At 37.3% G+C, this 27939-nt stretch overlaps 1 protein-coding gene across 1 annotated transcript; it reads left to right on the forward strand.

Moving 5' to 3' along the window:
* Positions 1-271: 271 nt before the first annotated feature.
* On the forward strand, positions 272-27879 carry LOC126371004 (uncharacterized). The gene is made up of 3 exons (XM_050016203.1): positions 272-900; positions 2530-2551; positions 25862-27879. Exons 1-3 carry the CDS (start codon positions 739-741, stop codon positions 25996-25998), a joined length of 321 nt encoding a protein of 106 aa, XP_049872160.1. The 5' UTR covers positions 272-738; the 3' UTR covers positions 25999-27879.
* Positions 27880-27939: the final 60 nt, after the last annotated feature.

Genomic DNA, 27939 nt, shown 5'->3' on the forward strand with positions numbered 1-27939 from the left:
AATTCTGACGGGTGGTTTAGAAGTTAGGTTACAACAGACGAGCACATAGATACCTACATACATAGCTGTCAATTGCTTACACCTAAACATTTTCAAAGATTTTTCAAACCACCATAAGTGGAATTAATTATTCATAACAACACTTAACTACCTATTTATAGACCTGTCCTTGAACTGCTGTAATCTTGCGCTTATTTTAACGACACTATCGCGTAACATACTACCTACTGTGTAATTACACCTCATGTTACTAAAGCGATTTAGAGCTCACAGAGGGCTAAAATGCGAATATAATTAACTTCATAACCAGTTTCAAGTTACCATTTAGGGAACACAACTCGTTAAGTGGCGGTCCCTAAGCTGGAGCTCAAGTACCTAAATATCCCGCTCGCGATTTAGAGTATTTAGGAGTAATCTGCGGGCCTGAGCGGAGCGAGTGCAGTACGCATCCTCAGCGCATGATCGAGCGACGACCGGGCCGGAGTATCCACTCAGTACCCTCCTCGCCGCCACCGCCGCCGGTCGTCTCGCACGAGCTCGCGACAGCCCCCCCAACACCGACCGACCCTCTCAAACGCAAGGGTGAACCGCCCCCATGCGATGGCTAGCCACCACGCGACTCGCCCAACCTGCAAACGCTTATAGTGCTTAAAATAATTTCGTGCAACGAACTTGTGAGAGTTCACAATCGTGATTTAAAACACCTGTGGCGATATCAGCAGCAGTAAAACCGCCAAAATGAGACAAGATAGCGATGCCTCGGCGTTAGCTGAACGAATAGCCGCGTTCAAGAGCGATCCGGAAAAACTACGACAGGCATCAGAATTTGTTGACGAACTCATACAACAAGCAAAAAAAGAGGCTGAACTTAAACAAAAAGAGAAAGAAAGAAGTAAATTCGTAAGTATCAATGTATATTTATCCACGTAAGGAAAAGAAATAAAAGGAATTAGGGCGGTAAGTGTTAAAAAGTGGCGTAGTGCTGCTATAGATTGCAAAAATCGGCTTCTTCAAAATAGCAATGCTGTACCATCCAGTGTCTTGACTTGAACACGAGCAGTCAGACAGTCTGATGTGCTCTGCATGCTTTCTCATCACACTTTTTAAAGTTAGATTTCAAATCCTCATTCATTGCATATTACTTTTCGGTAGCTTCTAGCAATTTTTAAATCAATACCTAGCAATGTACAAAAGCTATGCATCTCCTTTCGGCGCAATTTATTTACACATCAATACACTCTCAGGTCAAACATTCACGTTTTGTTAATCCAAACACAGGTAACATAAATAGTACAAGAATTTATGAATATTTTCCATTGAACAATTCAGGACAGTGTTGCTACTTCATCGTTATCAGAATGTTTTATCGATTGTTTAATCTAAACCGTTTGGGCTAAAGTAAATTGATGTTCACGAGATGATAGAGAGCAATAGGTTTAGTGTTATCTGATAAAATATTTGGGATTAACAAACGCTGTATGATCGATGAAGTCACTATTTCTTATGTAGGTCCCATATCTAAGGGCTGTTTATTAGCCTTTAAATATTACATGACCTTGTAAAATCCAAAAGTTCTAACTAACTAATATGAGACCGTCTGCAAAATGTTATGAAATAAATCCTTTACACCTATAAGAATGCAAATTAAAAGCCATTGAACCTATTCTTATTTCATTACTGCTCACTTGGCAAGGAACCAAAAGATCATATTATAAAACCGAAATGTCGAGCAAGTAACTGACCTGTTGTCAATAATAGTATCATCTGTTCAATATGACAACGTTAACCTAAGTGGTTTTAATTATATCAGGCCATTGCAGACGGAAGCAAAGCATTGGTGCCTTAATTTATTCTAATTATGACTGTAAAGCGTTTAGTGATACGATCATTAAATCAATAAGTTCGTAGCGTAACGGTGTCGGTAGTTAGGTTAGGTTACCTTCAACATCCATTAGTTTAACAAAGATTTATTTATAGCCATCATTGCATTCTATTTTCACCTAGAAACATGAGTCTTTCATTACCTTTAAAACGTTTCCTAAACCTTTTCCGATACAAAGCAATGGCGTGACTTGGAACTGTTTCTTCTTAATGTTTACCACGATCACGTTTGTATACTTTTACAGCACAATTTTCATAAAATTTATTGTTCTTATTCTTTTACGAATCATTAGATAGAGGATAATATCTGTTTTATGATACATCCAAATATAAGATTACATTTTTTGCCTATAATACCTAAGTACATAATTATATCGTTTTATGAAAACCTTACCAACCAAATAATTGGTGGAAAGATCCGTATCTGATTTCAAAAACAGAAGTTAAAACGAGATAATAAGATATTTACTCGTGAAATAAAGATGATTAAATTATTTCCAGGACACAATTCACGTTAAGTGGGTTGGAAACAAATAGAAGCATTTCATTGTAAATGTTTAATTTGCGAGCTTTTGCGTCATGAAAAGTAATCAAATATTCTTTGCTTTTTCAAAACACTCTTCATTTAAAGCTTTTCTCTTGTTCCAGGAATCCCAAGATCTGAGTCCGGGTAAGTAAATGTTTTTCACATTTAATTCCTACGTTGGTTTTGTAAAAATAGTGTAGACAATGAAGAAATTTTTTGTATGAAGTCGCTGAAACTTTGTTGGGTTGTATATTTCACATATTATTTTCAAGAATTTAGGTAAAAATACCTAACCTACCTAACTTTCGGTAAATATCTTTTTTGGATTTTAATAAAGTACGTCTATTTTACAATACTTTATCATACTGCAAAGTTTCGTCGCCTGAGGAATTAATGTTGGGGTCCACCAGCTTCCTTCCCTACACTCGTATACTTTTCACTGACTGATTATTCAAACCTTACCTGATCTAGGCTAAAGCTATTTAATTTACAAAAAAAAGTACTTACACTGTGATGGATTTTTCTGACCAACTGGGCATCTTAAAGCTCTACGCCATTTCTTTTACCGCTTGCGTTTGATTTAGGCAGAATAACATTACAACAAGATGTATTGCACTGATTACTACCTATAATATTATTTACCAGTTTATCGCCTTTTACGTCTGCAACGTAAATTGTCTAAAAGGTGCCATAAGACATCAATTTTCCTCATATCATAAATACCTAGTAAGCTATTGTTTTCTACGAAATATTATAAAAAATATAATAATAAAAATAGTTTATTTAAATAAAACCTACGACACACAATATATAATTTTAAAACATTAAAATAAACACACATTAATATTTAGACACATGTTTATTTATCTACTTATTAGTTTATTTAGATGACCTATTGTCTTCACATTCGTCATAAGTATGTGGTCAGAACTCTTCACAAATTACGTTAAAACGAATTTGAGTAGAAACACTGTTGATACCACACTGCACTCATACGAGCGAGGGAATGCAATTAGTGTTTCAAAACACAATACCCGTACGTACGGCTTTGTAGCCTACGAGCTGGGGTTTCAAACAATCCACCATACAAATACTTCCTGCTTTACTATTTACCTTCCCTCCACTCTGCCTGTATACTTACAAAAGTCTCCCCGTACAAACAGGGGACAGCTCTTATTGTTTATGTACGTGTACTAATTTCTGGCCTGAAGCACTCTTCATTCAACAACCCTTTTTCTAATGGCATGTACACCGCCAGTCAATATACTTATTCAAACTGTTTCAGCTCATTTTTTATTTGTTATCAAGGTTCATTTTTGATTAAAAACCTTTCTTCTACTTTCGCGTATTTTTTATCACTTTGAAATAGAGACTTAACTTTGATTCATTTTTGTGCCGCAAGGTACGATACTAGGGTCACTTTTCTTGATCAAGTGTGGGATGTTAGACTCAAATGAGGACGCATCACTGCTTTATTTTAACAAGCAGGATGTTTCGTCTGACTGTTAGTACTAAATTGTCGTAAGTAGGTGCCTAATTGCGTTAGAAAATTGTACAAAGGTCTTTAAATGTTGTAGGTATTTAAATGTTATTGCACTGTATTTTTTATAAAATACATTGAGTAGAATGGTTATGAAGACATCTAAGATACTAAAAGAATAATAACAATATACAAAAAAAAAACTTAAGTATTACATTCTACAGTACCTAATATTATGCGCATTGCCATGTATTTCATCCATCAGCGGTGCTGCCATGAAAATTTGCATGATTTTTGTGTACAATGAACAAAAAGGTAGGTACTTGCCTACAGTCATTTCTTAGCGCATTTCAAGATATACAATGGTACCTAGTTATTACTGTTCAGCCGCGAAATTTCGCATTGTTCGTAGAAAAACACAATGGAGGTGTACAGTCAGCAAACAGGTTCCTACTTCCACATTAGTGTTTGTCGACGGTACATTCAGGAGACCTGCGCAAACATATATAGGGCGTTAGTGACACCGTACCGAGTATTCAGGGGGATGTTTCAGCTCTTGATTCTGAGTTAAATATCAAGTGGAATTTTCTGTCGCGTTATCATGTATGTTTTGAGATATTTCAATTCTATACTTTTGCGATGGATAATTCCACTTGATATTAACTCAGAATCATAAGCTAAATCATCCCCTTCAGTGTTCGTTACGATGTCACTTACACTCCGTACAAGTACCTATGGGTTCGGAAAATTCCACTTGATATCAACTCAGAAACATAGTCTGATTCTTACTTATACGGGTACGTATGGGTGTTAGTGATACTGTAACGAACACTTTGGGAGATGATTCATGCCATGATTCTGAGATAATATCAAGTGGGATTTCGTGTCGGAAAATTCATGATTTTAGTATTTTTTTATTATTTTCCGTTCCATACTTTTGCGACGGAAAATTCCTCTTGATATCAATTCAGAATCCTGGTCGAAGATTTCGTTACGATGTCACTAACACCCTGTATATGCTCTGCAAGCGGAAACACTTCATCTCCGCTACAGACAATTGTTTCCTTGGCAAGCTGTCTAAATAGATCAATATCCTATCTATTTCATTCTTGTGTTCTACATTGTACGGCCCCTCTAGGTACCTTGTGGCTTTACGATTGGATCGTCGCGTGACTGTGAATTTTGTAACTTATTAACTCTTGTTTACTTTGTTTGTAGTTTTCTTTAATTTCTCCACATTTATCAATCGTTTCATACACGAACGCCGATGCTTTTAACGATGGATACGGACGGAGACGGACGGACAGATTTGAAAATAAGGGCGGATAAGAAAATGACACCACATCTCAAACGCTTCCAACCTCTCTCTGTCTCTCTGAAGCGTTTGAGATGTGGTGTTGGCGAAGGATGGAGGGTATAAGCTGGACTGAAATGGTGTCAAATGAAAAAGTGCTGGAAAGAGTTGAAGAAAAGAGAACCATATTGAAGACTATGGAGAACCGGAGAGGAAATATGATTGGCCACCTGATACGACACGATTCATTTACTTATAACAAACATTATAGAAGGAAAAATTGAAGGGAAGAGAGGAAGGGGTAGACCTAGGATAACATTTATGAAACAAATAAAAGAGAAGGTGCAAGTCGTGTCGTATCGGGAGGTGAAGGTTTTGGCGGGAAGAAGAGAGGAATGGCGGTTACTCCACCGACAAGAGCGCTTAAATAGAGAGAGAGAAGAAAATGACGGGGGTGTTTGCAGCAATCGGGGCCACTGTTTATATTTTGTGCGTGTATGAAACGTTAATGAATGTGGAGGAAGCAAGAGAAGTGAGTCCAAATATAGTCTAGTCTTACCCCGATAGGAAATAGGCAGGAGTGGAGGAGCGAGAGTGGGAGTTCATGTATGTATGCTATATTTACCGCCCAGGGCAATAAATACGAAGAATGCTTTATTACGTACTCATCTTTCAACTTTTCCCTATACAGAATAGATTACATTTTCCGTACCGCTCGACCGAAATTAGTAATCTCCCACATGCCATAAAGGCTTTTATGACCCTTTTGAGGACGTTTTATGACTTCAACCATATATCGTGTGTTAATACGACCATAGAAGAGTTCGAGTGACATTTTATTTGAAGGCGCCGCCGCCGTAAAAGGGACTTGGGTAACAGCTCATCCGCAGATGTATTTCGTCCGTGGACGAAACGCCACTCTTTACAAATAGTAGGCGTCGAGTCATCCGAATTGGTGCTGTTATTCGAAGGAGTCGCCACCTAGCTAATACTACTGTAGTATTTTCATCCAAAATTGAGTAACACCTATATACGAGTAACCGTTTCCTTTCAGTTTGATGTCAGTGTATATATTTTTTTTTTTTTTTATTTATTCAAAGTAATAATAAACATTTTACAATCAAAAAACGGTGTCTCATAAACCTATAGACAGATTTTTCTGTACACCGCAACTCATCGTCTGTTTTTACATTTTGTAGGTAGATACAATAAAGATATACTAGATGGATACACACGGTAGTGAAGAAGTAGGTAGTTCGCTCGTTACCGCTTGCTAAACAAGTTGAACCTCACACGACATAACTATAAATAAATACTTACTTATTTCACCACCTGTTTGCTTGCTAAGTTGCTTGGTTACTAAGATCACATTACCCGTATGCTTGAAGGGGTAGGCGGAGTTGCTCGTGTTTCCTTCTATTGTGTGGGTTGTGAGGCAGAGTTCCAACCTCATCAACCCTGGTGCCAGGATTACTATTGACCCGCCAAAAGCCCCTGACATGGCTCATATATGTATCGACTTTACTTACATCAGTAAGTAGTAACCGCGACCAACGGCTTAACGTGCTTTCCGAGGCACGGATCATCTTACTTTCGGACAATCAGGTGATCAGCCTGTAATGTCCTAGCCAAACGAGGGACCAGAAAGTAATTTTTGTGATATGTCCCCACCGGGAATCGAAACCAGGACCTCCGAATCGTGAGCCCAACGCTCAACCACTGGACCACGGAGGTGCTCGTGTAATAAGGGGCGAGCCATTACCAGGCCTAAATTCTGTGAACCTCGTGATATCAATTATCTATAATTCAAAGGTTTAGACACCGAGCTGGGATTTGAACCCATGACAAGAGGAAAGTCACGCGTCTCTCTTCACCATGCTTAAACTTTTACGTTTACCATTATTAATCACCTGGTATCCTACAAAGTTATTAAGCTAAGTAGCCTTAGTAGTAGTAGCAGCTTATTTCCACGTGAGTTGCCTTCACAAAGTTAGTTCTGACGTAGACTTTATCGTTGCACTAAGTGCTTAGGGTCTTTAAATCTTAAAAATACTTCATCTAGTCACGTAATGGCGCTAATTCCTGTAGACACCATCTAATTTTATTTTAAGTCATACCTGTCATTTTCTTATCCGTTGAAAAGGAAAGGGACAGGTAATCGACAGGCATAAAATTTATGAAACACGCCAATTATTTTTCTAGACAACCACATCTAAACCACTCCGCCTCCCTATATTTTTGACGTGACTTATTATTGTAGATTTGTCGCAAATGTCATTAACTACTTGGTCGGATAGAATACAGTGACTACCACTACCGCTGTAACGACCTCCGTGGTCCAGTGGTTGAGCGTTGGGCTCACGATCCGGAGGTCCCGGGTTCGAAAATCGAAATTACTGTGATCCATAACTATGGATCACCAATTATACATGGAGGGAAACCGAACTCGGTTTGGACATTACAGGCTGATCACCTGCTTGTCCGAAAGTAAAATGATCCGTGCCTCGAAAGGTACGTTAAGGCGTTGCCTAACTTACTGATGTAAGTACGTAGTCGTTACATGAGCCATGTTAGGGGCATTTGGCGGCTCAATAATAACCCTGACATCAGGGTTGATGAGGTTGGTAATCCACCTCATAACCCACACAAAAGAAAAAGAACTACCGCTGTTGTCTGTCGTTAAGGTGATAGTCTCTGCGATATTCTGTAGTCTGTGAAATATGCGACAACATTAACAGGAAGGCAGTAAGCAAAATGTGTTGTCGGAAATTGACCACATAGTAGGGTCACGAGCATTAATATGTATACACTTTGGTACCATGTCGCATTAAGTTTTTTGACAAATTGAACTGTAAGTCTAACTAAATGTCAAATGTGTTAGTGCGACAGAGTCTTAAAGTGGGTACATTTTATTGCTCATGATTGTACCTCTGAAATGTTAGTTTTCGAAATTCACCCGATGGTAAATAGAACCCTATCGTGTGGAATATTACCTGATAATAGCTATTTAATTGTAGGTAAGACAGTAAAGATCGAACTTGTAACCAATTGCGTTATTTGCACGCTCCACGTTGTTCGATCCATTGTAATTACTTTGATAGGGAAATTGCGTGTTAATAACGTAACGTAATACGGTATGCGGACGCGCGAGTCTTTGCATCCTTGTATGTGTAGGGTCTACTGTTACTCAAAGCAAAATTACCATATCCTATCCGAAAATGGGTTTCCAATTTTCCGAATTTGCAAGAGTCTAGTGGTTAGAGCGTTAGGCTCACGATCTGGAGGTCCGGGTTCGATTCCCGATGGGGACATTGTCGAAATCACTTTGTGAGACTGTCCTTTGTTTGGTAAGGACTTTTCAGGCTTGAATCTCCTGATTGTCCGAAAAAGTAAGATAATTCCGTGCTTCGGAGGCCGTTGGTCCCGGCTATTAGCCGTAAAAACACCTCCACCAACCCGCAGTGGAGCAGCATGGTGGAGTATGCTCCATACCCCCTCCGGTTGATTGAGGGAAGGCCTGTGCCCAGCAGTGAGACGTATATACACAGTTTATGTATGTATGTAATCTTTTTTCATTAATTGAATAAATATTATGTTCATTTGAATCATCAAAGTTAGATTCGAAATTTTAACTCCATCTATACTTACGGTATTACGAGTACCACTAAGCTATCATTTCCACCATCCCAATAAGGCCTTCATAATTTTCTTAACATTGCATAAGAACGAGATAAAAATAAAAATATAAGTAATAATAATAATCGCCGGTTGGTGTCACATCACATTTAGATTAAATTGTCTTAAGGGGCCTCTACGTGTTGGCTTCAGCCCCACGCAGGCCTTCCAAAAGTCCGGGACTCCATAGTCCCGAGATATGGAAATGACAAACATAATACTAATAATAATACTTATAAGTAGTATATTATAATAAGTACAATAGGCGACAAAAAAGTCTACTCAAGTTATCTGTTGCCGGGTCTTTAATTACTGTCTACAAAAAATAGTCGTTCATCAGGTGATCAGCCTGTAATGTCCTAACGAAACTAGGGATTACAAAGTGATTTTTGTGATTTGTCCCACCGGGATTCGAACCGGGGACCTCCGGATCGTGAGCACAACGCTCAACCACTGGACCACGGAGGCCGTTAGTTACCTAATACTAAAGTGAGATCACTAATAAAGCGAGTATTATTCCTTATTCTATGCTTTAGTCTAAAACAAACTTTTGTTGTTTATTTATATGCTTTATTGCACTTAACAACTACTAGTTACATCACGAACATGAAATGGACGTTTACAAGGGAGGACTTATCTCTAAGAGAGATCTCTTCCAGCCACCCCAGAGGTAGTATAAGAATAGCTATGGGAGAATAAAAAGTGGTGCACTATATGAAATACATTACTTATAATAATTATATCTGCATAAAATAATAATAACTAGGCAGAAAACGGTAAGTACGAGATTATTGTATGGAGTGTCCAAGCTGTGACCAGCAGAGGGATGTATACAGATTGTTACTACGAAGTATGTTTTTATCAATGTCTTCACGGTTGGTTAAGTAAGCGGAACTCGTATTAAAATCGCAATAAACGTTAGGGAGATGATCAAATATTACAAATTCGAGATGGAACCTTGTCATCCACGAATTGGTCCTAAGAAACCCCTTCAGGCTTTCCGTAATGACTTTATCGATAATCTTCCTTGAGGCATTGAGGCAAAACGGAGCGTAAAAGGCATTCAATCTCACTATTTGTGCTTCATTAAATTCTCTATATAGGTATTTCAGAAAATACGGGAAATATAATCTACGAGATTTGAGATGGGACGTACGAATTGGCGCAGGGCGGAGAATGTCCGTTGAATACGTAGTACGAGTATTACCTATTCTTTATTACATTCGAACATATAATGCCTATAATGTTCATATTAGTATGGATCTGACGCATGTCAACCTATCAGCGTGGACATTTGTGAAACTGAAACGCAGCGTGGTGCTTTCGTATTACCTTTGAATACGTACGTAGGTATAGGAACGTATGTCTTTATATGTGAAGCACAAAATGTTAATGATTATTTTCAAACAATAGCATAGAATAATACTACCTATAGAACGGTAACTCTCTGTTGCCCACCAGCGGCTGAGCTAGGTTTACCTCACCCCCTCTCGGTCCTATTTTAGTCTTCAATCATTTGGGCGTTAGAGGTCACACAGGTTCGCGTGTACAATAATGTCAATGTATAGTGTTTGTGTAAAACGAGGTGTGTTGTGTGAAGTGTCCGCAGTGTGGGGTCTCGGTTGACGGTGAAGCGATGAAGGTAGTATTAACTTGTAGGTAAACCTTCGATTGTTTACACACGAGCACCATTTCTACTTGGTCTGTGACGAGCACTACCTCACCGCACGAACGACCGCGTCGTGTGATAACCGCCTAAACTAAAGGCTAAACTTATTAACGTACTTTATTATCGTTCGCACATACACGAATGTAGAAGAAATATAGGTACATGAAAACGTTCGTAAACCTAAAAAAATATGTTAACTTAATGTTCCCGACTTCATAATCATTCGTTACGTTTACGACCTATTGAATTACCTACCTAATAATACCTAGATATCTCGTCCATCTATACGTCTCACTTATGTTTCATTATATTTATAATTTAAAGGATCCCGGTACCGGACTTGTACCAATGAGTTCTTAATTTATGTTTTTTGTCAGTTGGCTCTATTATAGACGACGATATGGCTCACTATTTATCACGATGGTCTAACAAAACCTCTCGGTGGGGTGTAGGTACTTACTTAGTTCATCGTGTGATAGATGTACCTCACTACCCCAATTGAGATATATTTGTGAGCTTATGTTATAATTTTAAGGTCATCTCACAACAAATAGTTAAAAAACTTTAAAATATGCTTCGTTATGGAAAATTTGATGACGCCTGCCAGAGTCGGGCTTTCAATGTGAAATTGAATTCTGCGCCCTAAAATTAAATTAAAATCCGTCTGATTTCTCCTTTCAATATAAAATTGCTTTTACGATTAAAAATAGATTGACATTTAAAAAAAATATAGTTTATATTGGACGTAGTATGTACCTACTTACTTTACTTTTTTATCTGTACTAAAACTAACATAAAGTAAGTAAGTAGTTAGTAGATTAAGATAATGTAACTATTCTTAGAAGAAAGTGCTGTATAGTATCATTTTTGAAGTTGACCAAGCGAAAGTCCTTAGAACGTAAGTTGTATTATGTAAACGTGACTCTAGATGTTTCAGTGTTATCACACTATGTTTCCTTTTATCGCCATCAAATTAAGTCAAAAGCCAAATCATCATCATTAATTTAAGAGCCACGCTCTTGTCGGTGTAGAATTTTCCATGCTACTTTTTTAGGGAAAAATAGCGCAGTGGCTTTCCTCTTGCCTTTCGCCCTGCAGTACTCTGTCTGACGCGAGTGGGTTGACGCCCAAAGTGGTCTATTCCAAAGCCGTATTCCTGTCCTCCGCCTCTGAATAGTGCTGACAGTTATTGCGGCCCTCTGTCAGGTTACAGGTAAAAGCCAAATAGGTATCTCAAAAATTATGATTTTTACTGAAGTCAAGTTTTTTCTGGTGGTTATTCATGACCCCAGCTATCATTTATGTTTCATTTGACGTCACTTTTTTGACGTGGCTTGTTGGAATTTTGCCGCATATGGCATTAACTACTTAACTGGAAAACGGGACACCTGTATACGGTCACGAGCATTAATAATAATATATGTATACACTTTGGTACCATGTCACATTAACTTTTTTGACAAATTGAACTGTAAGTCTCACTAAATGTCAAATATGTTAGTGCGACAGAGTCTAAAATGGGTACATTATATTGCTCATGACTGTACATACATCATGTAACTTAACCTCATGACTATAACCCAATTGGGGTAGTCAGAGGTACATCCATAGCAAGATGAACTAAGTAGGTACACAAACCTCACAGAGCTTTCTGTTAGACGGTGATAGGCGACGTGATAGGCGGTGAGCCGTATCGCCGTCTATAATGATCGCGTCAATTGTGTTAGTAAAAACTGAAAAATGACTGTTATTATAAGGACGTTTTCCGACTGATGTCCATTACTGGACATTACCATGAATTACCACTGCCATTACGATGATTGTTGCTTTTCAATATTTACATTCGACTTGTGACTACAGTATGTTGATTCTGTTTACTTACTTCGTTCGTTGCATGCAAACAGCAAAGCGTCGACAATACATAACACAGCATCACGTTTGTATCCCCGAAGGGGTAGGCAGAGGTGTATAATATTACACCCACTTCTCGACACCTTGATTTTTGTATTCGTTTTGTAAGACAGTAGTTTATTTAAACAAATCCTCATATAATCATAATTTTCTCACAGAAATCTGTTTTACTACTTATGATTACAACCCCGAGCCGGGAACCGTGGTAGCCCAGTAGGTAGAACGCTTGCCTGTCACTTTGAGGTCGCAGATTCGAATCCAGCACAGGCCTAAACCAATGATTGTCGAATTTGTTTTCAAATTCATGTTTGGATCATAAATGATTATTCGCTAGCGGTTATCGCGGGAAATATTATAGGTATTTGCAGGCTATCTACAATGTTAAATGTGTTGTGTATGTTAATAAACTTTCCACCGTTAATTGAATTCATGTCATAACGTTCGCGTTGAAATCCTTCGGAGTTCTGTTCCGGAGTTTCATATTCTAATTAGGTAAGTAATTAAATATTTGCTCATCGTTCTCACTTTGCGACATAGTCTTTAATTTAATTAATTAAGTTACTATTTTCAAATTGAAACAAAAAACCCAATCGTACTTGCAGCTCTGGGGGGTTACAATGGCCACATCGAAGCAATTCATCTAAGAAAGCAATATTGCGATTTGACATTTGTTTGCATTGCGCACTTACTTTTATATGCGCAAATGTCAAATTGCAATATTGGTATTGCTTCGATGTGGCCATTTTAACCCCCCTATTCAGAGAACGCGTGACTTACATCTTACAGTCACGGGTTCGAGTCCCGGCTTGGGTTTGGTTTTGAATTGGGTCGTGTACTAAGTCCAAGATAAATTATGAATATCTGATTACTAAATAAAGAACAGGCGACACAGAAGTGAGAGGGCCGATTTACCACCTATACCATCTAATAACCCTCAACTACAATGCCAGTCGTGCGGCCGCTACTGTCGCTCTCGCATTGGACTTTACAGCCATTTTAAAAGCTGCCACAGAAACGCTGTTTGAATCATCTGATAAAGTTGTAAAGGCCTGAGATGATATTTATGAATTTTAATCAAGAAAAACGTAATAATAAGTCCGATATTGTATCACGTTTTTCTATGACGTCACAGTGTGTTTTTTTTCATACAAATTCCATAAAATTTGTGTTTTGACGTTTAGTTTTTGTCCGGCCAAGTAGTTAATGCCATCTGCGGCAAATCTACAATAAGTCACGTCAAAAAAAAAAGACGTTTAGTAAAAAGTAACTGATTTGACTAGTTGGAAACTACCCTATTCTAATGTAGATCATACATAATTAATAAACGTGGTTTCAACGATTTTGGCCTGCCTGTTGTCTTGAATTCTGTAGGTACCGGGTGAAGTCATCGCTCCCCATTTGTCCAGCTTAGTTAATGCCGTCTGAGGCGAATCTACAATAAGTTTCGCCAAAGAAATGTAAAGGGACGTGGGTAATATCTATGTACTCGTACTTATGTACGCGAAGAAGCGATCTTCAAAATGCAAAGCGCGCATTTTATAGCTATAATCACGACTTTTGTAAGAATCCCCAGATGAAAAGAAAAGAGATGGAGTAAATTCATAGCAAAAAAAGGCATTTTTTTTTATGTCTACAACAGTTTGCTACAATAGCATTTTTGCTATTGATTTTGCTCTGTTTTTCTGTTAAGTCTTTCTTTCAACAGTAAGGAAACAAAATCATATTATTGATTTGGTACATTACACGAGATTGACTGGCGTAACCCTGACACATGAAAGGAGAACATAATTTCTAACATGTCCCCACCGGGAAACGAACCTGGAACCTCCGGATCGAGAGACTAAGACTCTAATCTCTCACGAAAGCCGTCAATCCGATAAATTGGCGACTGCTGAACTTTTTAAATCATCATAATAAGGCCACTGGGTTGCTGGCTCCTCCCCTTTTCTATCCTGGACCTAAATAATGCCAGGTCATGGCGCTGTGATCGCAATAACACCTGTGACCTGAGCCTTTGTGGTATTATTGCGTTTATAGAAACGTGATACGAGCTTTATCGTCATTTGTATTCAAGACACCTCACCTCTAAGAAAGGCTAGGGGATATAAGATTGCTAGAATGTTCTTTGCTGATAAAATGGAAGCTATATATAATGGAATCAGTGGTCTGATTCTGTAGGCGTTGAATCTAGGTTGTGAGGGATGATATCTATATAGTGAAAACCACATAGGTGACGATGTGGGAAATATAATAAAGATTATCCTTATTGTACGAAACGACTTATTGTGACCCTCATAATATAGCACAGTTCAGTTCGGAATGGACAAAATAGCCTGTCAAAATGTCTGGTGGAGGCCACGTAATGAAAGCAATCAGGGGGTCTAAAAAGGCCACATTGTTGCAATTTATCTGAAAAAGCAGTATTGCAATTTGACATTTGCGCATATAAAAGTAAGTGCGCAATGCAAACAAATGTCAAATAGCAATATTGCTTTTCAGAAATGCTTTAATGTGGCCTTTTTAGACCCTCAATATTCGTAATAGTTATTTATTGTGTAGGTAAATTATATTTGTTATCGTTACTTTAATTAATATTAATTGGGCACGTGACGATAAAGTGATTGAGGTAATTTTATGCAAAATGTAGTGTTGTCTTGAGGAACAGGTACTAATTGAAAACGAGATCGATTTTACCCACCTTTTTTATTATTTCCTCTGAAGATGTGTACTTATTTCCGCTTAGGGTCGGTACTGAAAAGTATCGGCGTCCGAAGGACGACCCGATTACTCTAGCCATAGAGGCAGCCAATCAGCTCGCGACACCAAACACTTCAGGACCCCGATACCGACCCCGCCGGCGTGGTCGACGATTTCCCTCAATCAGCGCTTATCGCTATCGATCCACTAGGGTCGATTAATTCTTTCAAATATTTTTCTCTCAGACGACGCCCTGAGCCGATTTCGCGCCCAACTGGGCACCTTCAGGCCTGTTGTCTTAAACGTTGTACCGGGTGAGAGCCTTCAGCGCTCCCCATTTGTCCGGCCAAGTAGTTAATGCCATCTGCGGCAAATCTACAATAAGTCACGTCAAAAAAAAATGTACTTATTCTTAGTTAAAGACCCAAGCAAAGCAAATGGAATTCCCTAGTCTATGCTTACCCCGGTGGGAAATAGGCGTGAGTTTATGTATATATGTACTGCTCATCACATCCATCTTAGGACATGGTATCAAAATTGGCCACAAGCTGTCTTCTAATTACATGTGACTTCACCCTTTTAGGGATTACGGTCTGAGTTTAAGTATGTAAGTTCGGTTCATTAAAGGATTCCAAAGAGAAGCCCTCTCTATCTTGCTGCATAAATTTATCGTTAACCGTAGGCAGGGTCGTTTCGTACCATATTTCTCCTCTGAAAATACCTATTATAATACCTATCTACGCACGGTCTTCTCTCTTTATTGTCGCGTCAACTTATCACTCGTCGTCATTTGCATAGACCCAACAAGGTTCTGCATACAGATAACTATCTTTGTTCTCGGCTTACAACGCTACTGAATAAAGATAAGGGCATATTTCAGATGGTACATATTCGTCCTCATTTTACTCACATATTAGTTGTCTGTTTGTATGGACATACGTTATCTGAGGCGAAACAGAGTGGTCGAATAGTCCACGTGTTGCTTTTAATTGAGCACGAAACCTACTTGACTGGATCAATTCTACCTTTATTGGAAGGAATGAGATATTAAAAGAACGCCTAGTGTCTTGTGCCGAGGTTTTTCTTACAGCTTCTTTTCCCCGGCTGTACAGGTTGTGATAAGCTGCAGTTTTAGACGGATGAGACGTTCGTTATGTAAAAATGACGATTCAAAGTGTAATTATGTTACCTACTGAATATATGTTTTTGAATTTGAATTTCATTTCAAGGTTCTACGAGCTTCCAAGCTCTCAACTAACCGACGCGACGGGGTTCAGCTATTAGTGGTTCATTCGAATCTGTCGATAAGTTACAAAATCTGACGCCTTTGCGAGTTTGAAATCTTTAATAATTAAGTAAAAAATTGATTTAAAAGGTCCTTAGCTAGACCTCTCAAACCTAGTTACAGACACACTAGTTTCAATCCAGGTAAAAGTTTTGTGGTTTTAATTTTTACCCAATTTGAAAATTATTGAAAGAAATTGAGGTTTTGTTGATGTTATTTCGTTTGTAGGTATAAGGCGAGCATAAGTGCTTGCGCCTGTTTTGATCACGTTTATAGTCGTCAGTTCTAATGCCGTAAATTCCAAGGTTTTACTGTTTGGAAAACAGTCCTACAGCTGCCACCTGTTATGACCTAAAAAAAGATAAATTAACGTTTACGTTTGCAAGTAATAACATAACTTCTCGTAAATCTTAGTAAAAAAAATACATATTGTACGACGCTAGACGTAAGCAGCCGAAGCGAACGCGTTCTATGGTTTTTGCTCGCTCCTAGTGTAGCATAGAAACACGTATTTCATTGTAAATAAGAAAATAGTCACGTAACAATTTCCAATTCCTTTCTAAATCTTCAATTGGTATTTTAAGATTCAATTTGTACTAGAAAATCTAGGTATCTCTTATCTAATATAAATTGGATTTGTGTTATGGGTCAGCCAAATTGACCCGCGCTCGCTACACAGTCTTTATCTAGGCAAGATATTGTTATTTATTACCTAGATATATCTCATAATAATAGGGATCTGACCTTCAACGTCATACTGTAACTCACTTTCAAAAAGAAATTTCGCTTGACTAGGTATATCTAGTAAAAAAGACACTCTCGACACGACGAGGCTTCGCTTGGGTAATTTTTGAACCATATACTTAGTGTTCTTACATAATTCATAACGGCCTCTGTGGTCCAGTAGTTGAGCGTTGGGCTCACCATCCGAACGTTCGGGGTTTGAATTCCGGTGGGGAAATATTACAAAAATCACCTTGCGATCCCAAGTTTGGTTTAGTTTGGTTAAGTCATAACAGGCTGATTACCTGATTGTCCGAATATAAGATAATCCGTGTTTCGAAAGGCACGTTAAGCCGTTGGCCACGGTTACTACTTCCTGATATAAGGACGTGTTCGTTATAAGCAATGTCAGGGGCCTTAGGCGGCTAGATAATAAACCTGACATCAGGGTTGCTGAGGTTGGTAATCCGCCTCTTAACCCATCGTGTGGGTTAAGAGAAAAAGATAATTGGGTAGTTTCCTAGTTCAAAATAAATTATGGAATTCTGATTACTAAATAAAGACAGATCTAAAGGTGACGAAGAACAATTACTTTTTTCTATTTAACTTATTTATGAATTTCGTCTCATTTTTCTATGACGTCATACCAATGCTTTGTCATACAAATTGCATAGTAATTTCATGTTTTGACATTTAGTAAAAAGTAACTGATTTGACTAGTTGGAAACTACCTTTATAACAGAAAAAAACTGGATACCTATTTATGCCCGGAATGACTATTACAATTGTTTTTTCTTTTATCTCAGCATCTAAACGATATATTTTAGCCTTCCATCGTGGGATTTTAAAGCGTTCAAGGCAATAATAATTTTCTAATCGCCCTAACTGTCTATTACGATGACGGCCATTTTATTAGATAATCTAAAAATAAAATTACTCTGGCTTTTCCTCAATCATTAAATGCGGACTGGTTGATGATGAATAGGAGTAAGTAAGAGAGCCATTTTACTTTTGGACCGCAATCCCTGAATGAAGCATTATTTGCTTCGTTCGGTTGTTTGAAAGGATGGACTGTACCTACTCAATAGTGGTCAAATGGGGTAATTCAAGGTCAAATTATTTGTTGTTTTAATTTAATTATAAATTATTTGCATTTTTTTATACCTATCAAATACTAAAAAATATTCGGTGATTCAAATAATTCTGTTTTGTCTTATAAATATGGATACCATCTTGCTGGATGCGACTGTCTCTATCTTCCAACCAGAAGGAACCAACCCAATTGCAGGTCAAAATCTAGATATCTCAAGGTACCTATACTAATAACAACCCATCTCATTAATGAAAGCATTTTCTACCCAACCCAAAATAATAATTCCAAGCAGACTTCCGACTTAATTCCAGTTTTCAACGGAAAGGGGGAAGGTTTTCCTTTGATCTACCACTTCCGTGTCCTGTATAACATCGTGTTCACAGCTATAGTTTAGACCCTTGTAAAGTCTCACAATTAGCATTCAAGCATGGCGTCGTTCCCGGATTTCGGTGTGAACGGTTGCTAACGAAATCGTACATAACATAACAAAAATCGGCCACAGGCCTCCTCTTAATCAAACGGAGAGGGTTTGGTACATACCTTTAATCTGAGAGTCTGAGTATAAATCCGTAGCACGGAACCATGTAACTTTTATTTTTTTACCTTTGATGGGTTTGCTCTTGGCCCCAGACTTGCCCGAAGGCATTGATGAGGCCTAAGATGGAGCGAGCACGCCCATAAGGTGCCAGTTCACTCTGGCCTTGAAAGCACCCGGGTTATATGCATTCGGAAATAAAGAAGACGGCAAAGAATTTCACTCCCTACATCGTTTTATGGACAATCACGGGGGTGAAAAGCAATAACGCTATTTGACATTTATTTGTTTGCATTGCGCATTTACTTTTATATGCGCAAATGTCAAATTGTAATATTTTAGATGTATTGCTTCGATGTGGCCTTTTTAACCCCCTAGGTGTCCTAGCCAAACAAAAGACAGTCTCACAAAGTGAATGCAGACAGTATCCCCGTCGTAAAACGAACCCGGACCTCCAGATTGTGAACCTAATGCTCTAATAATGAACCTAATGTTCGTATTTTAGCTAGACCTCATAATAAAGAATTAATACTACGAAGCTAGTCCGTGGATGTTCTACGAAATCGTATAATGCAAAAATTCCCGTTCTCGGTACAGCTTTTGCTATTGATAATGAAAGTAGAACGTTTGGGATGCCGAAATCAATACTTGCATTAAGTCTGAACTTTGCCCACAATGGGTTGTTCGGGAAGGATTTGAATAGAACTAACCTAATTTACTTACTGCGGTGGCGCGATGTCAATGTGTTCGAAGCTAGCTTATGCCGTCACAATAATAGGCAGTCTAAAAGGAGGAAGATTGAAGAAGTCAAACCTTTTATAAGTTATGTCAAAAAAAGGAAAATATGTGCTTTATCAGTAAACTTTTACAAAGAAGAGAATGGATTTACAATCGTTCGATTTTTGCTAAAGCCTGACGCAGTCGAAAACGCAAAGTTCTGACATCAGTAGTACACATATTATGTTATATCAACATGGTTTTGAGAGAATATAGAAAGTCTAGACTTTCTATATTTATGTGTGTGTGGGTTCGTGTGTGAGTGTGTGACGGTGTAAGCAGTGTTATACTGAAAAGAACAAAAAGTAAAGCGTTGTTAGGGGTGCCAAAATCGATACGAGGTTTTGAATCCATCACCTGGCCCCTGTCTGTCTGGAAAGATTTCTATTAGTGACTATGCTATGGCTAAAGGTACAATAGGGTGTATGAAAATTAGGGGTTGTCACGAGAAAATCGAGTTAAAATAAAAGCTTTTTACCTTTATTTAGAATCTACATAATATATATTGTAGATACTCAAGATTTATTTGAATGTAGCTAAGGTGTGTTAGCTAAAATTCGACGTAAAGACAATTTTAGAAGTTGCAAAAGAACTTTGGAAAAGAATATCAGATATGATTGTTTTTACAGTGGTTTATTAAATAAAAAAAAATATAGTAAATTATGATATTGGTGATATTTAATTTTTATATTAGCTAAATAATATTATATGTCGAAATAATTCACTAAGTAGTTTCAACCTTTAATATCGTCGCTGATGTTAAAAAACGACGTATTCCGGCCTTATTTTCTGTATGTTAATAAGACACACATCATTTTAGCAAAAAAACATATGCTCTGCTGCTGTGTCTGTCCAGTTTATTTATGTATGTATCGTCAATATACGTATACACCGACAGCGATGTTTTGACGCGTGACTAAAAGTCGGAACTAACGGCGCATTCTACGAAAACATCATTTACAAGTATGTTATGTATGACTTACGACAGTAGTTCTGAATGGAGAATGTATGGAAATTAAGCACATCAGCGCCCTCTTGTTAATATCATCCACGCGCTAAAATATCCTTATCATTCTATTATGTGTCGATTATGAATGAGTGTGCAATTTTCAAGTAAATAGTCAACATCCATACTAATATTATAAATGGGAAAGTGTGTGTGTGTGTGTGTGTGTGTTTTTGTTAGTCCGTCATTCACGGTAAAACGCAGCGACGAATTGACGTGATTTTTGGGATGGGGATAGTTGAAGGGATAGAGAGTGACATGGGCTACTTTTTGTCTCTTTCTAACCCCCCACGGGAAGCCGCGGGCAAAAGCTAGTAGATTGTAATTGTTACTAAATTAATGGGTTCCATAAAGTGTTCTTTATTATTTTGACCCTGAGCCTGAAACATATTAACTCGTAATATTACGTTTTAAACTTTATCGTATCTCTATCATAAACTTTAACCGAAATGAGAAACGATTTTCAGAAGACTGATCAAAGGAACCAATTTATTTTATATTCGAAATACATTCGCTATTCCGTAAATATGTAATGGGTACTTACTTCAATATTCACAAATAAACAGTGAAAGGATTATTATTTTAAAATATTTGATTGTAATAACTTTTAATTTTAGAGTGACATTTGTATCTTACAATTATGTGTACACATATACGTGCGTACGTACGTACCCGAAATAAATGCATTTTATTTTATTTTAATTTTAATCACCAAACGAAGAGCAACACGAGTTACCGGCAAGAACATCATGATCAAAAAGATACAAAAACATGTTTTTTTGTGATGGAACAACAAATACTTGCGCTGTAAAACCTTCGTCTTTGTTAACTTTCATGATGTTAGGTCTATGAGAAGTATCCCACAGGCTTTGATTCCCCTAGGAAATGTATGAAAAAATGTACCTCTAGATTTAGAAGCTTTATTTTTTTTATAGCCTCAAATTATTAGAGTCATAAGTGTAACTTAAAAGTAGCATGGAAAATGCTGCACCGACAAGAGCTCTTAAGTTGATGATGATGATGATGAAGTTTTACTTAGATGTTAATTTCAACTTGATACCTCTACACGCTCCCGAAAAAAAGAGTCTAGACAGACAGACAAACGGACGGACAGCAAAGGGCTCCGTCTTTACTTTTGAGTTTCGGAACCAATGATATAACTACCTAGGTACTGTTAGTAGTATATCAATGTTCGAAATCCTAAAAAGCACCAAGAAGTGGTGTCAAAAAGAAAATCCTTCGTGATGGATGAACGCGATAGCTGGTTATGCCGGAATTATTAGGGTAACTTAATACTGTTTCGGCTATGATAACTAGGAACGCAATACAAGGCTTTTAAGCCCAGGACATACAGATACTGCACCGGAAGTTTTCAGGGGCAAGAAGCGGGAATTTGTATAAAGCCGTGCTCCGCAGCGGATTTCTGTATAAAATGATAGACATTATGTAAACATTATAAAAAATCCTTAACGCTTTTGTGTGTAACATAAAACATAAGCCGATCGGGGTACATCGATCGCAAGATGAACTAAGTACCGACACCTCACCGAGCTTTCTGTTAGACCAACGTGTTAGGTGATGAGCCGTATCGCCGTCTATAATGGTCGAGCCAAATGTGTAAGTAAAAAAATATAACTTATTGCAAGTCCGGTGGGTTCGAACCGGCGATCCCCGTTTGAGAAGCAAGCTGGTGAGCCATAGGACCACAGTGTATTAAGCCTTATTGGTAAATGAATCGTCCTATTCCTCAAACCATTGAGTACATCACCACTAATTTAAGAGCCACGCTCTTGTCGGTGTGGTATTCTCCATTCTTGTCTATCAAATGCTAATTCTTTCACTTCTTTATAAGACACGACATTCGCCTTCTCCTTAATTTGTTCCTTTAGACGTTAATACCAGAATAGCGATGCCAAAAGTCCTCCATTGAGTACAAGTAGGTACCTATAAACAATAATATAAAAGTAAACCGGGCGAAAACAATATAATATTTACTCTGATTAGATGATGTAACATCATGGCCCGAAGCAGCGCGGCTGCTAGCAATCGTAAAGAATGTCATAAAACTGAATATTTGGTTCACACATTGCTGTGCCTTAACTGACGATTGTTTTTCCTAACCCGGTAGACAGTGTTATGCAACCATTTTGTGTACAGGGGGGTTATAAAGGCTACATCGAAGCAATTCATCTAAAAAGCAGTTATTGCAATTCGATATTTGCGCAATATTAAATGCTTTTTTAGATGAACTCGTCCATGTGGCCATTTTAACCCCCTTAGTATTTTACATTCTTATTCTTCTGTCGAGTGGGTTTTGAAGTGGATTACCAACCTCAGCAACCCTGGTGTCAGGGTTATTATTGAGCCGCCAAGGTCCTGACATGGCTTATGTAACGACTACGTACTTACATCAGTAAGTTACTATGTACTGGGACGTTATTTACGTTACTATACCCTGATGATGTATGTATATTACTTATACTCTGTAAGTTTTTTTTTTATTATTTATCGTTGTTACAATTTAATGTTACAGTCCGGTGCCTTATATTCTGTAAGTTTTTCAGTCTCTGATAGACTGATAATGAAATGTTCACACAGACTAAATTCAAATTATTATCTCTTAAGTTATATATGTGTATTAGCGAACTTGCGTAATACAACTATAGCTACACCTATATGTTACCAATGCCCAATACAGTGAATATTTCGCTTGCTACGCTCCGCTGTCTGGCCATCACAAAATCAATTTGCGCTGAAACCTCTACGCAGGTACCTACACACACATAAAAGCATGCCTTTTATATCCACACGATAGAATGGACAAAGCCACAAATCGTAAGAATGCGTTTGGTTGCCGCTGTACCGACGATGTTTATGTATGCTTGACTGGCTTTTACATATGTCTCCCCTGTACCGTTCCAAATATCGATATAATTTTTATATGTATAAATCCAAATCTTTAAATTGTTAAAATCATAATACTTAATAAAAACAAATATTTATTTTGGAATTATTGTTTTACGATACTTACGGATAAACTTTAAAATAATTCTGTTTTGTTTTTAATATTACAAATTGTATAATTCCATAGGGGTTGCATGATTTATCTGTGGAAACTGTTTGGTTGTTTACCTACTTATATGTACTTATTTAAATCTGTTATAAAACACAACTTTTTTTCCCAAATAAACTAAAATCTCTCTCTTTATTTAAGAGCTGCAGTCTTGTCGGTGGAGTAATCGCCATTACTCCATAGATAGGGCGTGTAGAACGGTGGTTGCCCCAATCGCCTTCCGTTCCGCAGTACACCGACCAATTTCTCAATCGGTGATGTTCTAGCTAGAGCTCTACCAGAATCTATTTCCTCGCCCTCCAACCAGTACTGATACCGCTGCTGCTGCGCTTTTGAAGTAGCTTCGCCTACTCGCTACGTCACAAGATCGTCATAGAACCTAAGTAGCATTTTGTAGGTTTACTAAAATAATAATAAATAAATAAATAATTTATATTCCAGCATAAAAAGCCTCGTCACTGTTTTCGGCTTTAAGTTTTCATCAGTTTAACGAAGCACATGTGCACTTACCCTACTTATTATAATATTAGTCGAAATTATAAGAGGATGATCGTGTTTCGGAAGGCACTTAAACCCGTTGGTCCCGGGCTACCAGTCCAAACATCTTCACTAACCCGCACTGGAGCAGCGTGGTGGAGTATGTTCTATACCCACTCTGGTTGATTGTGGGGAGGCATGTGCCTGCAGGAGTGGGGTGTATAGGCTAAATTGCCTATACATAAATATGTTATGTATGTACGGAAAGAATAATAGCCTTCTCGAAAGTATTCAATATTCATGTCCAATAAGACACTAGAGGATTAATCAAAAGGGTATTCAGAGCGCCGCCTGGTCAAAGCAAGTGTTTTCAGTTGTTAAAGCTTTGAGGATCCGAGTAGCAGGAGTGCCTACTTGACGTGGTCTGAGCGATTTTCTGTTCATGAGACTAATTAAAATTATATGGACGCTTGTATCGAAATGTTCGAACGGTTTTAAAATTGTATTAACCTTAGTAATTTATTTTGAAACTAGTACACGACCCAATTTCGATCTTTCTATCACGATGGATCATTATTAGGTCTCATTAGATTACCTGTCACCATACGGTTAATTATATTCATCTTAGGACATAGTTTTTGCGTGGCAACGAGTTGCTTTTTTTATTTGTGCCTCTACCCACCGCATTACGGATTACGGGCTTGATTTTATGTATATTTTCTTCTTGTTCCTCATAAATAGCACTGTTTAACTTTAGCAGATGACGCAATTAGCGAAACAGAAGACTTGCTTCATTCGGTACAAGATTTTGCTCAAAATGGAATTGTCTTTGTGAGAGACGGGAAAGTTTCTCTCACCTTCAAATTGTCGTTACGCAGACTTAGATCCTCTTTTATGAAAAGGTACCCTTTTATAAAGAACTACGTAGCTATAAAAATCCTTACTATTTCCGCGTAATACTGTGGTTCTTTCGCGCTATACCATGGTGCATAAGACAGCTGCCCGAATAGTAAATTTTCTTGATAAGTCTCTTTTACACAAGGCTATACCTTTCTTTATATAAAAAAATCAATTAATGACAATTAAAATACCTGAGTAATACCAACTGGTATTATAGGTATAAGATCCAAATCACGTGCAATCTACTATTAATTAACCTATGGTATTGAACGGTTAATGAATGTGGCAGATTAATTATGGTGGAAGATTGGATGAAACCCGAGTTGTGTATTTAGATCAAAGAAAATAGATACCTATTCAATTTAAGGTTTTTTGGAAATTCATTTAATTAATCTGTCTTGACTTTGATTTTCTTTCAAAAACATTTCTATGCTACTTCGCGCTTTATAGATATTAATAGAACGAAATAACGGTCCGCTATTCCAAAGTAATTTACTCCTAATTTCAGTTCTTATCTTTCATTCGTTTTTAGAATAAATATATCTTGTCTTAAGACCCTGTCCATCATTTCTCCAACTATGATGGTCCAATCCATCCTGAGATACCCACAGGTTGACAACGTTTAGCCTATTGCGCTTGGGGGTAGTACTTCGAACACCAGAAGTCAATATCATTACCGAACTTAGAAACTTTAGTCTTTTTGCAAATATCCAGTTAGAAATTATGTATATGAGTAACTAAAGACAAAAGATTGTAGGATATTTTTGCATTCACGGTGTTCGAAGAACAGCCCTAGGCTACCACAGTTAATATTATTAATATTAGATCCACAATAATGTTATTTATTTTTTGTCCACAGGCAACATGAAGAGGCGGCTGGGTCGAGCGCGGGGCTTCGTTCTCCGCATGTTCGACGCGCTATGCAACTGCACGCAGACCGCTGCTGCCGCCGCTGCACGCTCCACAGCCCGCAACAATCCCTTCACAAAGCGCTAACCCGATCGCAACTCACCTGTTCATCATTAGCGCGAGTACTGACCGAGTCACAATAGAAAATCTAAAGTACGCCCCTCTTCTAACTTTACCCAATAAGTTATATGGAGCGTTTGCGTTGAAAGATTGATGAACTAGAACAATTTTCTGATAAAAAAACTTTACCAACCCGATTGTCCTTCAGGAAAGTTTATTGTACGAGCTAACGCATTGGATAGTGAAGGCCCTTTATTTTCGTCTAGAAGAGGAGCTTTATCAACTATGTAAGAAAAGTTTAAAGTATTAAGGATGTGGGTAACATATCTTTAAGTGAGACGAGAGAGAATTAGCAGGGGATTTAGTAGTAACTATGGAAGAACAGAATCTTGATGTTGAAGTTTTGAACCTTATCTACCTTACCAATTGCATTGACGAGTCAAAGAGCTACACATAACCCTAACGGGATATTAAGATTTATATTCTGTTCATCGGGAGAAGTAAATGGAATGGAAAAGCGAAGATTTTTAGGCACACTGAAGAATTGACAACGTTTTGTCCAGTCGTGCGTGTCTGGCGTCTGTCTATTCGATGAAGGTCGAAGGTTCGTGTGGAATCTCAAAGGGATCGCTCGATTAGGATTTTTATGGACATTTGACAATATTAATCTAGGACAAACTACATGACATGAATATCATATTTGCACAGAGAAAAAATAAGAAATAATGAAATAAGTTGGATGTTTTTTGGATGCCATTGTGGTAAGGAATTTACAAATGTACATACGATCCAGAATCAACAAAATAAGGGTCAAGATTTTTCCGAAAGTTTTTGGACGTATTGGGTTAGGTACCAAATTTTTACGTTAAAGCTCTTTGCCTTGTCAGTGTTCTATTCTGGTTTCTCCTTAAATCGGTACCTTCGTGTCTTCCTTAGCATAATATAGTCCCCCAATGTAACATGGTGTTTTGTGATCGGTGTGATGACGCTTATAGACGTAAGTTAGAATAGCAATATCTTGTAGGTCTAGGAACTCTGTCTACGTTTATAATCATTGGATATTCATGTGTTCTATGATTTATTTTGGAAATGTATATACACAGTATATTCGATTTTTATATGCCGTATACCTGTCGATTGCTATAACATTTACCTTATATTTGAAAGTTTGGTACCTACATGTTCTTGTATATTTTCATAATTCTTTGAAAAATTTGTGTTACTTACTTATTTGTCTATAAGTAAAACTTTCCATTCACAAATGTGTAGTTTGAAACGTATTTTGGTTATAGTATATAAGATAATAAATAAATGTACTTCTATGAATCCGCACAATGAATTTCTTATAGAATTGATTTATAAAGATGCTCAAACGGTTTACCTGCTATATTAACTTTATACGTACCTACGTCTATTTATTTAATAATACTTTTAAAAATAATTTAATATATTTGCTTAATATATTTACATTTTTAATCTTTTTTATATTTATTGCAACTTACATTATTTTTCACTGCAAATAAAATACACAACTTTTTATTAAGAAAATAAAATAAAATATAAATGTTGAACAGTCTGTAATGCTGTGTAGTTTTGTAGTCTTAAAAAGCAATGTAAAAATGAAACAAAATAATAAATACTGGAGCTTGAAATTAGGAATAAATTATGTGTCTTATAACAATTATAACAAAAAAAATTGGAAATATAGTACCTATTGAAATTTATATTTTTCAATGTGAAAATGATAAGTGTACAGTTTCAGAGCGTTCCTTCTTGGTGTATCAAAATCTATGTTAAAAATAAAACACTTAAATAAATGTTCAATGTGATATCCTGCCTGTATTCTCTACCTGTAATTCCTGTGTGATTCTTACATTTTCTTCTGAAATAAAGTGATTTTGTAATTTACTTTGCTTTTGTGTCAGACCCAATGATATGCAATAAGCTTCCGAGAAAGGCTACATTGAC

Source organism: Pectinophora gossypiella, chromosome 11 (genome assembly GCF_024362695.1).
Source record: "Pectinophora gossypiella chromosome 11, ilPecGoss1.1, whole genome shotgun sequence".
Taxonomy (NCBI): domain Eukaryota; kingdom Metazoa; phylum Arthropoda; class Insecta; order Lepidoptera; family Gelechiidae; genus Pectinophora; species Pectinophora gossypiella.